Genomic DNA, 13,614 nt, shown 5'->3' with positions numbered 1-13,614 from the left:
GGTGGTTAGAGAGTGCCAACTTTCCATGTAGCTGTGCTGCATATCACGAGCGGTACTCCTGCATACAGCATCGTTTTTGTTATGCTTCTCATGGAATGCAACCTAGCACTGCCTTAACCACATGGCTGCTGCTATGATTTTTGCCGTGTGCTGGATATTGCCATTTTGCTGTTTCCATGACGAGCTCAGCTCGTCATCAGCACACGACACCCGTGGGTGATGACGAGCTGAGCTCGTCATCAGCAGCGAAAGGGTTAAAGAGGATCCTTTGCCTTAATGTGGCAAAATGTGATGAAGGCTGCCAGCCAACTGGCATTTACTTGCTGGATAGTGGCAAACCACTGCATGGGGGGGCTGAATGAGAAATATCTTTTCAGAAGTATGAATGTCTTTAGACTTTTCCATCTAGATCCTGATACATCTATGCATATTAAATGAATGCAAGGATCTTTCCACTGATGGGGATTGATTTGAAAAAAAGAGCAGAGAGTGACAGGTTTATTTAGGTGAAAGTCTGAAGGGACCTTGGCCATGAACATCGAGTTGGTGTGCAGGGTGACTAAGTTTTCTAAACTAAAGGCATGGTTCCTTAGAGTGAAAGCATGATGCTCTTCAATTCTGCTTGATGAGAGCTAAAAAATAATAAAGTTTTCCATGTGAGAAACTCAAGAAGTACCCTTTTGAATTTGAATTTTAAAATATTTATAAAGCGCTCTTATACCGGAATCGGTTTCATGGCGCTAGATAGCAGGAGACCAGTGGATGCGGGGAAGAGGGCTATACAGCTACAGATCTGGAAAACAAGAAGGTCTTAAGATGCTTGCGAAATTCCAGGTAGGAAGATGACGACCTAAGAGTAAAAGGAAGTGAGTTCCAAAAGGAAGGAGCCAGCACTGCAAATCTGACCCCACCGGACTTCTGTTTCCTAAAACGAGGGACTGACAGAAGGGCCAAATGAGTGGAACGGAGTTCTCGGGAAGGTAGGTAAGGGGAAATGGCTTCGCACAAGAAAACGGGGGCGGTCCCTGATCTGGCCTGGTAGGTGATGCATCCAAGCTTGAAAAGGGCCCTCTCCCTCACTGGGAGCCAATGGAGAGACTGCAACAGGGGGGTCGTGTGATTGAACCTGGGGAGTCCGTAAATCAGGCGAGCCGCCTGATTTTGAATCTGTTGGAGCCGACGGAGCAGGTAGGCCGGCGCACCGTTATAAATGACGTTCCCATAGTCAAGGCGCGAAAGCACCATGGCCATGAGGATGAGCTTGAGTGCAGCAGTTGAGAAGAAGCGGGCGACCCTTCGGATGATCCGAAGGGAGAAAAAACAGGCAGACACAACTGCATTGGTCTGCGTATGAAGGGTAAGCATGGGATTGATGAAAATACCCAAGGTTTTAACCTTGGAAACAGGAAGAGGGGGAGGGCCAAGGGCAGAGGGCCAGAAGGAAGGAGACCAGGGACTGCAACCACCCCCCGTCAGGACCAATTCGGTCTTGTCCGGGTTCAATTTGAGGTGGTTGCAGTTCATCCACCCCTGGATAAACAGCATAACCTTCTGGAAGTTAGAAACCGAGGAGGGAGAAGAAGAGAGGTTAAAAACAAGTTGGAGGTCGTCGGCGTAATTAAACACCGAGACCTCCATCTGCTGTAAAGAAAAAATAAGAGGTGAAATGTATAAATTAAAAAGCAAAGGGGACAGGGAAGAACCTTGGGGGACTCCGCAGGTCACCCTCCTAGGAGGAGCAGTGAAGTTGGCAAGATGGACAGCCTGTTCCCTGTCCGTCAAAAAGGAACGGAGCCAAGCATAGGCCATGCCCCCAATGCCTGCCGCTTCGACACGGTTCAACAAGATGTCATGGTCCACCGTGTCGAACGCGGCGGACAGATCTAACAGGACCAGAGCCTGTGGCCAGCCAATATCAATACCCTCTCTTAGTTGATCCATCACCGACACGACTACCTTCTCGGTAGAGTGCAGCGGGCGGAAGCCCGCCTGGCGGGCGGCAAGGCAGCCTGTGGATTCCACAAAGGAGCTCAGAGACTTGGTGATATGGGCCTCTGAGATATTTGCGAGATATGGGAGGAGGGAGATAGGGCGGTAATTGGCGGCCACAGAGGGATCGATGCCAGGCTTTTTCAGGATAGGGATGATAACTGCTGACTTATGGGCGAGGGGGACAATGCCAGAGTTAAGGGAGTGATTGATGTGTGTGTGAAGGTAAGAAAGATCAGTTATATCCAGCAGCAAATCCACCAACCTCTTATTAATGAGGCTAAGGACACCTGGCTAGCGAAACAACATAGGATACATCAGTGGGGCGACAAGTCCAGCAAAATGCTACACCAGCACTGTCAGGCCAGACAGTCCCTATGCCAGGACCGATATTACGGGACACCGACAGCGCACTATGCACATCTCTGGAGTCGATGGTCGAGGCCTTCGTGACTTTTTATGCCACGCTATACCAGCAGCGGGAGCTTATATCTGAAGATCTTATTGATGAGTTTCTGTCCGATATTCCCACCCCGTAAATTTTCAGAACAAGTGAGTGATGCCCTAGATGCCCATTTAACTGTAGAGGGGCCGAATGGATTCCCTAGTGACTTCCTGCAGCCGCACATGACAACACTGGGCCCACACTTATTAGCAGCCATACAGTAAGCCCTTGAGCAACACATCCTACCCCGTGACTGGCGCCATGCAGGAATTGCAGTTTTTCTCAAGCCGGGCCGCCCTCCTGAAGATCCGGCTTCACATCGCCCTATTTCATTGCTTAACTTTGAGCCCAAGCTTCTAGGCAAAGCGTTAGCTGATTGCTAACGTACATGCATTCAAGATATTGTTCATCAAGATCAGTCCGGTTTCATGCCACAATGTTCCACTAGACATAATATTAGACGCGTCCACAACGCTATTGCCAGAGCCCTAGAGTTTGACGGCGCTTCTGCTAGCCGACATCGATAAGGCGTTCGACTCTCTAAGTTGGACTTATCTCTTCAAGCTCCTCCTTGCCCTAAACCTATGCCCCGCATTCTAGCGTACACAAGCTATAATATACTGATCTCTCAACATCTGTGCATGTTGCAGGACACCGGTCGACCCCTTCCCAATCAGTCGCAGCACGCGACAGGGTTCCCCCCTGCTCTTTGCTCTGCCATCGAGCCCTTGGCGGTTTGGATCTGGCAGTATCTGTGGGTTTCAATGGACACAGGAGTGTTCTGACAGATTCGCACTCTAGATGATGCCTTATTTTTCCTGACGGATCCGTGTCATCGGGACCCCGTGTCCTCCAGATACTCCTGATCTTCGGGGAAACCTTCGGGCTCGAAACTAACCCCTCTAATTCTATTTTATTTCCTGTATACGGTGATCAGAGGCGCCAGGCCTGGGCATCACAATTATCCCACGCCACTGATGGTTTTAAATATCTGTGAGTGTTTATATTGTTGTATCCCTCAATTTCGTGGTCACATAATATAGCCCCACTGTTCCCCGCAGTTTGCAACGAGACCGCTGTGTGGTCCCAGTTGCCCCTTTTGCTGTATGGGCGCTCAGCCATTTTTAAAATGTTATCCCTACCACGGCTGATTTATCGACAACAAAACTTCCCATATGATATCCCTCCTTAGGGGGTTTACACAATTAAATGTGATCCTGAATCGTTTTTTATGGCAAGGAGGGGCGATTCGGATTGCACTTCACACATGTGCTCAGTCTACCTACTGCGGCGGCATCGAAGCAGCAGACCTGTTTGCATACTATGCCGCCTCCCATCTTCTGGTCATTAAGGAGTTGTGGTATAGTTCTCAGGCAGATCCAGCATACGCAGTGGAGCCGGTAGCTATGTCAGGCAGTTCTCTATAGAACCTACTCTACAGCCGGACCAGTCTTCCCCTGGCTCGCAGAACGGTCATGCAATTATGGAGACGCACAGTGAAATCCATGGGCTGGTGGGAGAAGTTGACACAAACTACCCCCCTCTGGCAAGGCACGTATTTGCGCCCCACTTCAGCTCTGGTGGGCTTCCGCAGGTGGGATCTCATCAGAATATCCACACTAGGGGACATCATGCGGGGCACCACACTTAAATCGTTTCTGCAGTTACAGACTGACTTTCAATTACACAAATCCCAGTTTCACCGCTACCTGAAATTACGCCATGCCATAGATCCTTACATTCGTAACATATAGACACTTCCAGAAATTCACCCTCTGGAAGGTTGGCTATCAATGAGTGACACTGGAGCACATAAGATTAAACAGATCTATCAAACATTAACCCATCACACGCCCAACACGATACACAAGACGAGAGCAGCATGGGAAGCAGACCTGCCGACGCTGAAAGATAACGATTGGACTGCGGCTCTGGCTAGTCCCCGACATGCAGCGGTGTCCTCGTGCTACCGCCTCATTCAGTTTAAGTACCTACACAGGGTATATTACACACAATACCAGTTGTGGAAGATGGGTGCCATCCAGTCCCCCCAGTGTCTCTGATGTACTACGGAAGAGGGCTCCTTCCTGCACACGGTCTGGAGCTGTACTCAGAAACAACCATTCTGGGAGAAAGTGGGTCATGTCCATGCCAGGTGCTGGCTTGGACCATTCCACTTGATCCTCGTATGCTTCTTCTCCATAGCACAGATGAGATGGGGGAACCGCTACAAGCAGCACCTCCTATTCTTAGGTCTGACTCTTGCCAAGAGCAATATAGTGCAGAACTGGAAGGCGCCGTCTCCACCTAGTGTGGGGGGTTGGAAGCGAGCAATGGACAGGTGCATGGGGGCAGAAATTGTGGTCTTCAAAGCGAGGGGGTGCCCGCAGAAGCACAGGAAGATCTGGTCTTGCTGGGCGATATATAGGGGTTTTGACCTACCCTCCCCCTAGCACACACAGACTTGTGCGACCCCGGGATTTGACTCACGGACCCCATTCTGATACCATAGCACAGCACATGGTCCACTAACTGTACTGTTCTTCCTTTCTTTTTCCCGTTTTTAACATATATATATTTGGATGGGTTGGGTGTCGTTTGTGGCTCATTTGGCCTGGCGTTTTACAGGCCCACTTGTTATGGGACAATAAACCGGGTACTGTATAATCCTGCATCATTGGTTATGTACTTGCCGGACTTTGCCCACTTTGTACCCTTTAAAAGGAATATCATTTGTTGTGAATAAAAAGAAAAATCAATTAAGCAAGAACTGTAGTCAACTCTAGTGGAAATATGTGTTTTATAGATGAAAAAGCTTACACTAAACCCACACAAATGAAGGGGTGAGGGTTAACAACCCACCTACCTCGACCCCCCCCCCCTGCTCAAACGTAATAACACCAAAAGAGGTAGGGAGGAAACAAAGGTAATGGGCGTGCAGTGGCACAAATAGTGTAAAATACTGCCCTCACTCACACATAAATGTGTGTGACATGCTTCATCATTGGGTCTACATACAATACACCCTGACGTAGCCACGCAAAGGATGGAGCATAGGGAAGGTGAGTACTAACAACACAAAAACAATCCTTAGAGGTGCTATTCAGGTGACTGGGAACAGTGATAGAAAAGGTGCAGTGAAAAAGTGACTAAAACTAACTCAAGGGTATCCTATACTACAACTTTATTAGAGGGTCCCCCGGCCAGGATTAAAATTGTAAAGGATGGTCGTATCTAGAGCTAGCTAGGTACTCCCAACACCCCTCTTTAAACTGCAGTGATTGTCAACATGTTTCGACCGTGCCAACATGCACCCAGTGTAGGGTCAAACCGGTCTTCCTCAGGACTTCTATTAGTCCCAGTCGAAACACCCCTTGTTACCTTCTATTGGTCAATTCTCTGGGCTCAAATATATAGATATTCAACTGTGTGGAGGAAATTTCCCACGCACGAGGTACAATTACGAGTTCATTAAATAATCAAACTCACGGAAGGCGAGGGACACTTCTGTAGTCACACTTATTCCAAGGGTGGTGCTCCTCCTGTGGCTCGCCTCTCACCGCCGTGTAGTTCCAAAATTTTGTATGAAGGATGGAGCATTGCTTGTCCTCCTAAATCTTGATACCATGTCCAAATGAACTGACAAAAAAAGCATTGGAGACCTTCTTGAACTAGGTGAAGTAAGTATGTTATAACTCGATGGGGCTGCATCTAGATGGGGTTAAGCCCTTTATCTATACCCTACACACAGAAGTGCTTTCATTTAGTGTTGTAAGTTCGTGCTATAGTAGTTGCCCGTGCTGGTGTCAGTATCTTCCTGCAGTCCACTGGAATGATGATATGACTGAACTCTAAGTGGTCAGGAACCAAGTTGTCAGAGAAAGTAACTTCGGGTCTGATGGAGGACCTGTCTGTCAAATCTGTAGAGGTGCCTAGGATGATTAATGAACTGTATTGATTGATGTTATGACGGTATGATCAGGTCACTACACCAGAATTAGCAAGGTCACAATGGGGCAACTGGTGTTAGTGAACAGTGATACACTTTGGCTTTCTTCAGCACTCTGGCAATTAATGGAAATGGCAGAAAGGCCTAATCAAAAATGCCTAAGCATGACAACACGAAGGCACCGCCACTGGATTCAGGTGCCAGCAGTTGGTGGTATAGTCAACATTCCTGACTGTGCAAGAGGTAAACAAGTAGAGAATTGGATGACCCATATTCAGAAGGCATATTATAGGCAATCGTGGTGAAGCTCCCACAGGCAGTCTATCAGTGCTTGACTGTCTGCGTCTGCCTGGTTGTTCAGGACTCCTGGAAGGTGTTTCAAGTAAATTTAGGTGGAGGATCCTCAATGGAAGGCAAAAGAAGAAACTTCATCTGCAAATTAGGCTGCTAACATTATTGCTGTTGGCGGTTGGTTGCTGAAGTGTTTGCATTGACAAGGGTATTGGTTTTGGAGTCAACAAGGGTCTAGAAGCAGTGCTTAATTTGAGCTGGTGGTTTCTGGTGCCCGGCACTGAATTGTCAACACCGGCACTAATGACAGTCTGCCACATCGTGCCGCTATCTGTCTAATTTACAGATGAGAAAAGCAACAGTTGTATATTCATTCAATATACATTAAAAATGGTTAATGCCTGTAGTTGAGATGGTACTGTCATTGGCAGCCCTGGCAGGGACAACGGGTAGTGCCAGTTTCAGTGGGCTCCTGATGAGGGCCTCAACACTATTTTTTTACAACAAATAAATCAATGTCTAGTAGTCTACCTCAATGGGATCATGACAAGGCTGCTGTATTCGAAGCCAGCGATGAGACATTACTTGAGGACTTGGCTGGTAAGATGGGTGTCAATAGTGATGTTGCTGACAATAGCTTATTTGTTATTCAGGGAAGAATATTCATCCACTATGGTTTATTTAGGACTACTGAGAGGATGTCAGTGGAGCTAGATTTTAACAAAACTTTCTGGGTAGGCATTTCCTGAGGTAAGCTTTGTCTTGCCTTTTGTACAGGCAGTTGCAGCCACTTCAGTGGTTAACTTCAGCTGAAGGAGCTTTACGTTCTTCTGCTTTTGGGTTGCCTTCGTCGAGGTGTTTGGGGGGAGCTCTTTTCACAGAATGATCCAGTGTGACTATTCATTCCCTATAGGAGGGATTATGGTTTCGTTAAGAAACAATGGCAGCCTATTTTCTCTCTCTTTAAGCGTTTGAGGGAAAACACTTGTAGCTGCCCCACTGTGAGGTCTAGTGAGATGGAAGATAACAAAAATGCACATATTGTGCAGGGCATCAATATAAATATCATTTTGTCCACAGTCTGAGCAGCACTTGGAGAGATAGTTCCTCTTTCGCTGCGTAAGTGAATGAGGTATCCCCCTCGGCCAGAGCATCTAAAGTCAAAAGTTCAAGTTCAAAAGACCTTTATTCGAATTTGATAAAATTCATAAAAGTACCGAACACACCAAAGCACATATATACACATAATACAAAACAGTTAAATAAATAACATTCCATAATAACAAAGCAATTCATACAGTGGCTAGGCAATAAATTTCATTATCTTATAAAGTTTTAGCAGTAGTATCTTTATGATTGAATCTGATTTCAAGGGCTTTCCATAGTCTTACGTGCGCGTATGGCTAGTCTTAAGAAAGTGCTAGTGCGAAATGTCAGTTCGTCAGTGTCCAGGGTGAGCAGCAACATATAGGATTCCTGAAGTGTAAGAGGTCTGAATTTTCTAAAATATGGGGTTAAAAGCCATTTGGTATATCTCACATAAAATTTACAGAAAAACAAAAAGTGCAAATCATCTTGAGTGCTTGTACCGTCACAAGGGCAGGGGGTAAAATCAATATGGTGTTGATACCCCAGAGGAAAAGACAGCAAAAATTTCACAGTTCCTGCCCTTAGACGAAACAGTAGAGATCGCTCCCAATTTGACATAGGGAGTGAGAGGTAAGGTGGCAAGATTTGCATACAGAGACCATTACCAATGTATTTTTTGACCCCTGATTTCTGTGATTCAATTCCAAGCCGTTCATTGCGGTAAAGTGCATAAAGTGCCTTTTGGACCTCAGATTTATCCTTTGATTCAATAGCCGTTGGCTCAGTAAACAAAATACCTCTACCAATTTCATTAAATATTTTAAAAACTTCTTTAAACCAGGGGATCTGCATGCCATTTTCACAATTAAGGCAGTCCCTAATGATGTTTTGCGTAAGGACAGCAGCCTCATTCCTCCAGATTTTGATCCAGAAGAGTGCTGGTCTTGCTTTAATGAAGTCATTTATGAAGGGGAGGTTAAGTTCGTTATGGCAGATAAAATTGGAAGAGGAGATTGGTGCTCCCAGCAATTTCCTGCAAAAACGGTTTTCCTCTCTTTGAATGCCAATGCTGCTGGCCGATCCCCAAACTTCGGCTCCATACGTGGCAACAGGGGAACACTGTAGTTTAAAAATTTTAACGATGGCTTTTGTGGCGCCGATTTTCTTAGGGCGGGGGAGACTCAGAACGGAATTGTTGGCTTTCGAGAACTTACTCGTGGCGTGGGCCACATGCCCACTCCACGAGCCGTTCGCAGCGAAAACCAACCCCAGATAAGGGAACTTATGGACAGACTCAAGTTTATCTGTTCCAATCTGAATTGTGCCGAGTTTCCTTTTGCCCGGCCCACAGGGCATAATAAAAGACTTTTTAAAATTAACTTTCAAATCCAGTCCCTCCATAAAATTTACAAAACTATGTACAAGCAGACGTAGGGCGTTAGGTGTACGTGCCATAAGGACAGCGTCGTCTGCATATAAAAGTACGGGTAAGGGGTTTCCTAAAATAATTGGGACATCAGGGGTAGCTTTCTTTAAACAGTTGGACAGACCATTAATATAAATGATAAACAGCAGGGGTGCTAAAACGCACCCCTGTCTCACCCCCCTCCCTATCTTAATGGCTCCCGATACCTCTCCGCCCATCCCAATACGTACCCGTGCTTTCAGGTCAGTATGGAGATAGGCTAAGAATCTAACAAGAGTGGCATCAAGACCGTTTGATAGGAGAGTTAACCATAGCTTGGATCTGTTCACAAGATCGAATGCGGATGAAAGATCCATAAAAGCTAGGTAAACGAGCATCTAAAGTCTTAAAAACCCTAGAAATAACACCCAGTGGCAGCAGAAGCGAAGATTGGATGAAGACTCAGGAAGATGAAGTAGAAGGAAAGTCCAATTGTAGTAAGTTTTCAGATAGCAGAGGTCTGTTGGTGGCTTCCTCAAACATTATGGTAGGAATCTGATCTATGGTGGCTTCGAAGTGAGTTGAGAGCAAGAGCTCAGCACTTTCACCTCACTGACTGAAGCTTGGGTTGTATCAAATTAGAAGGTTGTGCTACTAAAACACTGTATTGAGCCAAACATTGTTTAGAGCTGTTTAAAGTTGCTGTGGATTCCCAACCTGACAATGAGGAATGATTTAAGTAGGTGATATAAAAGATCAAATGTTGAAGAAGTATAATACTTTCGTCCAATTTTGGGGCACTGCTAACCTTGAACAGTACTTCTCACATAGAGAAATTGCCTGTCAAGATCTGCTTATACGGTGAAGCCTTGAAACCGGAATCACACCACCACTGTACATTGGCTTAATTTTTGGCAACATGGGTAGAGCACTGCAAACGAGGAGCACACCCCCATTTTTACTACCTTATCAGCCGACTAATGCCTGCAGGATAAAAGAGAATATTTTGGCAGAATGTCCTCCTCCTCCTCACTGGAGGGCAAGGTAGTAGCTATGCCATCAGAGAACAACACCCCAAGGACACTTTCCAGAAAGGCACTTTCCCCCAGTGAAGGGCAACTCCTCATTTCAATTCAAAACCAATTTCAGGAGGTCTCATCCCCTGCTAGTGAGATGGGTAAGACCGTCATGTAGAAGGCAGGCATTGACAGTTCTATGTTTGGAGCGCATTCCACTAGGGGTGCTACTGCTTTGAAAGCTTTTGCTCTTCGGTCCCGGTTGGAGGACATCCTGAATGCTGCAGATTCAACCTTTAAACAATTCTACCTCAAACGGGTGGTAGAAATGGAAACTCTAGAGGTAAATCAGCTTTGAACTACCATAATCCTCGCTCCCGGTAGGGACATATAATTAAAAAATTCCTAGCTTTCATAACAGATAGTTTCAGTTCTATTGAGGACTATTGGTAGTAAGTAAACAATATTTTAGATATTTAGGTCAATTATTATAATGCAAATGTTATATGGTGTTCTGGTGATTATATAAGAATTGTTGCAAATGGAAACGTTGTAAAAGGGGTGTATAATGGTTATTTAACCTTAAGAGGTTGCAGTTCTCACCTATGTTGTTCCGCATCTTTATAAGGAAAGAAGTGCTCAAATAGTCATAACATGCTGGACAGGTATGATCTTTTACGCCTGAAGAAAGAGGGGGGCTTGATAACGAAGGAAGGAAAATTATTGGACTATCTGTGTTCCTACTGGCTAATCGGTTTTCTTTTTCCTTATGGCTGATGGGAAAGATGGCCGATTGTTAAATGCTGAACAAGGCTGCTATGAAATAAACCCAAAGAAAAATAGTAAAACCCTCTCCTCTGAGTCTTTAATAGAATTGACATTTTCTGTTACGAAAGCTAGGAATGTTTTCGTTATGCCTGGTTATAGTAACATGGCAAGAAATGAGTAAACAATAGTATGAGTGCTAAGATGTAACCAAAATTAGGCCTAGATCCCACCATTTCCAACATAATTTAAATGCTTTGTTTAGTCCATATTTATATTTTGCTATTTTTGACTCGTATTTATTTTAGAATTATATTTATTACTGAGTGCAAGTAGTAACCAGACCATCTAATTTGTTAGAAAATAGCAAATTTCCTAATTAGTGGGTATGGGGAACATATTGACCAACAAAGGAGAGAACCAATTGCATATTTCATGTTTCGTTTATGATGAATTCTAACATGTCTTCTGATGTTTGTGGAGTGAACCAAAAACACAATTATACTGGAATTTAAGATTTAACTAATTCAGATTACTATATAAGGGATAAACTCAACAACTACTGCTCATGCACAAAAGTGGGGTACATCGATAAAGGAAATTTCAAAAGACAAGCCAATCTTACTTACTCGCCCAACTTCAACCAAGTTTGTCACCATCACAATGCAGGCAGACTGCTCCTGCCAAATCATCCTCCAGAAATCATAAACCGTTTCGTGAACTGGGCCTGCAAATAAAGCATATTATTAGAACAAATTGGTACTCATAATCCAACAGGAATGACAGGTTTTAAACGTTATAGCAGTAGAACGTCAACTACATTATAAGGAAACCAAGACAAACACTAAAGGCTTAAAGCAGTATTGTTGTTAAATATCAGTTCAGACGTGTTTAGGTTTATGCCCACTGTAAATCATGCCTATTTTTGATTCTATGTTTATTTGGAGGGTCTGTACCCATGTAGGTATAAATTCCCAATACCCATAAGTAAATCATATCCTACACACTGATCTACAACTTGAGGAGAAATAATGACTTTGAAGATTCTGCCTAGTTTTTCCACTCTTCGTTGCATGGGTGCTAAGATTACAGTATCCCTTGTGCCTGGGGCCAGGCCTACAGGCAACCTGCTGGGAGCTGCACATGCTCACAAATAACAGGTCCACGTAATGGTGGCTACGACATGTTACATCGTTACAAACAATAGATTTTTACCTAGTGATTTAGCTCTGGTTCGATTATGGAACATTAAAGGCTGCATGTGTGGGGAGAAGCTTACTGGTATTTTATGTTATTAAATGTTACATATATGAAGAATTAATTCCTCTTCATACTGATTTATGGTCTTCTCTGGAGAAGGGGAAAATTAGTTGAAGTATTTTGGCTTAATATGTCAATGGTCTGAGAGAACACGATGCAGGCTTGGCCCTCAGTGAAGTCAACACAACGTTGCTCCAAAATAGTACCAATTAGTTCTAATTTACAGAAACTCTCAAGTCCCAAAGGTCGCTTTAAAAGGTGGTTTGGTTTGTACATTATACTCCAACAATCACCTTGGTTGGTTTTTTGGGGAAACACATGTTCTCTGGAAAGCAACAGTTTTTTAAAACTTACCGCGAAGGCTCAATATATGATTTTCCTATACAAAGAATTACAATTTTATGCCAACCTCTCTTTAAGTCTCCTCCCAAAAATCAGAGGAATTTAATTTTTGAGAATAAACATATCACTGCACCGTATTATTTTCGACATTTCGACCACTGACTACAAGATGCTCCTATAACACCGCCTAGGATCTGTCTCCTCACAGCCTAGGTGCCTTAAGATACTGCAGCACTTACAAATCTGCAGAAGAGACACCTTCAACCCTAGATTTGTAGCAAAGTCGTATGCCACGCTTATATCCAAAGCTGGCCCCTATTTATGACACATTTTGTAGGCAGTTCTTGCATTGCTTAAAGCATTGCGCAGTATATATATATATATATTTTTTTTTAACCCAGATGCTTCAGTGTACAGGGATGACAAACATCTGGCTGCTTTTACTAATGCAGCAGCTGGATGTACACGCCACCTCATGGTGGCCCTGTAGTCCGATAAGTTTGTATTTTACTTCCACTGTCTACCAACCAATACTAATAATGGGGAAAAAACAGCAGACGTTTTATTTGTACATTTTAGATATCACACCCCCAGCCCCAAGAGTAGCATATCTGTGTATATCTCAACTATAATTGCAAAACCATAAAACAAAATACACATCTATCACATAAAAGAAAGAATAAAAATATAACCGAAATATAAACCAAGAAAAATAAAAAGAACTGGCAAAAGAATACAGTACGAATACAATATGGAATTGTCTAACTGACGCAACCGAGAAATTAAGCTATGATGCATGAAAAGTTAGGTTAAATTAATGTTTTGGCAATTTCCTAGAGAGGAGAAAAAAATCAAGGTCATTCCAAAGAGAAAAGGGGAGAGAAAGTAGCGGGCATCCAATCGTGCGTAGAAGCGTAAGCCGTGTTACATTCGGATACAGCAAGCATGAATCCCAAAGTTCAATCTTTCTGCAGTCAACGAAAGTCTTTAAATACAACTTTCCTCAAAAATGGTAACCTTTCCTTAAACATTAACAAGTGCTCTAAATTCCCATCATTCCCAC

At 44.1% G+C, this 13,614-nt stretch overlaps 1 protein-coding gene across 7 annotated transcripts in view; it reads right to left on the bottom strand.

Moving 5' to 3' along the window:
• PTPRK (protein tyrosine phosphatase receptor type K) overlaps positions 1–13,614 on the bottom strand; it is a 1,685,403-nt gene that overhangs the window by 122,809 nt on the left and 1,548,980 nt on the right. For all 7 annotated transcript variants that reach the window (XM_086927009.1, XM_086927007.1, XM_086927008.1 and 4 more), the window contains one exon: positions 11,579–11,676. In XM_086927009.1, coding sequence (XP_086783135.1) covers positions 11,579–11,676 — 98 coding nt within the window. The remainder of the gene's footprint in view (positions 1–11,578; positions 11,677–13,614) is intronic.

This window comes from Lissotriton vulgaris, chromosome 6 (assembly GCF_964263255.1).
Source record: "Lissotriton vulgaris chromosome 6, aLisVul1.2, whole genome shotgun sequence".
Lineage (NCBI taxonomy): Eukaryota > Metazoa > Chordata > Amphibia > Caudata > Salamandridae > Lissotriton > Lissotriton vulgaris.
Note: the sequence above shows the minus strand (reverse complement) of the source record. Positions and strands in the feature narration are given on the sequence as shown.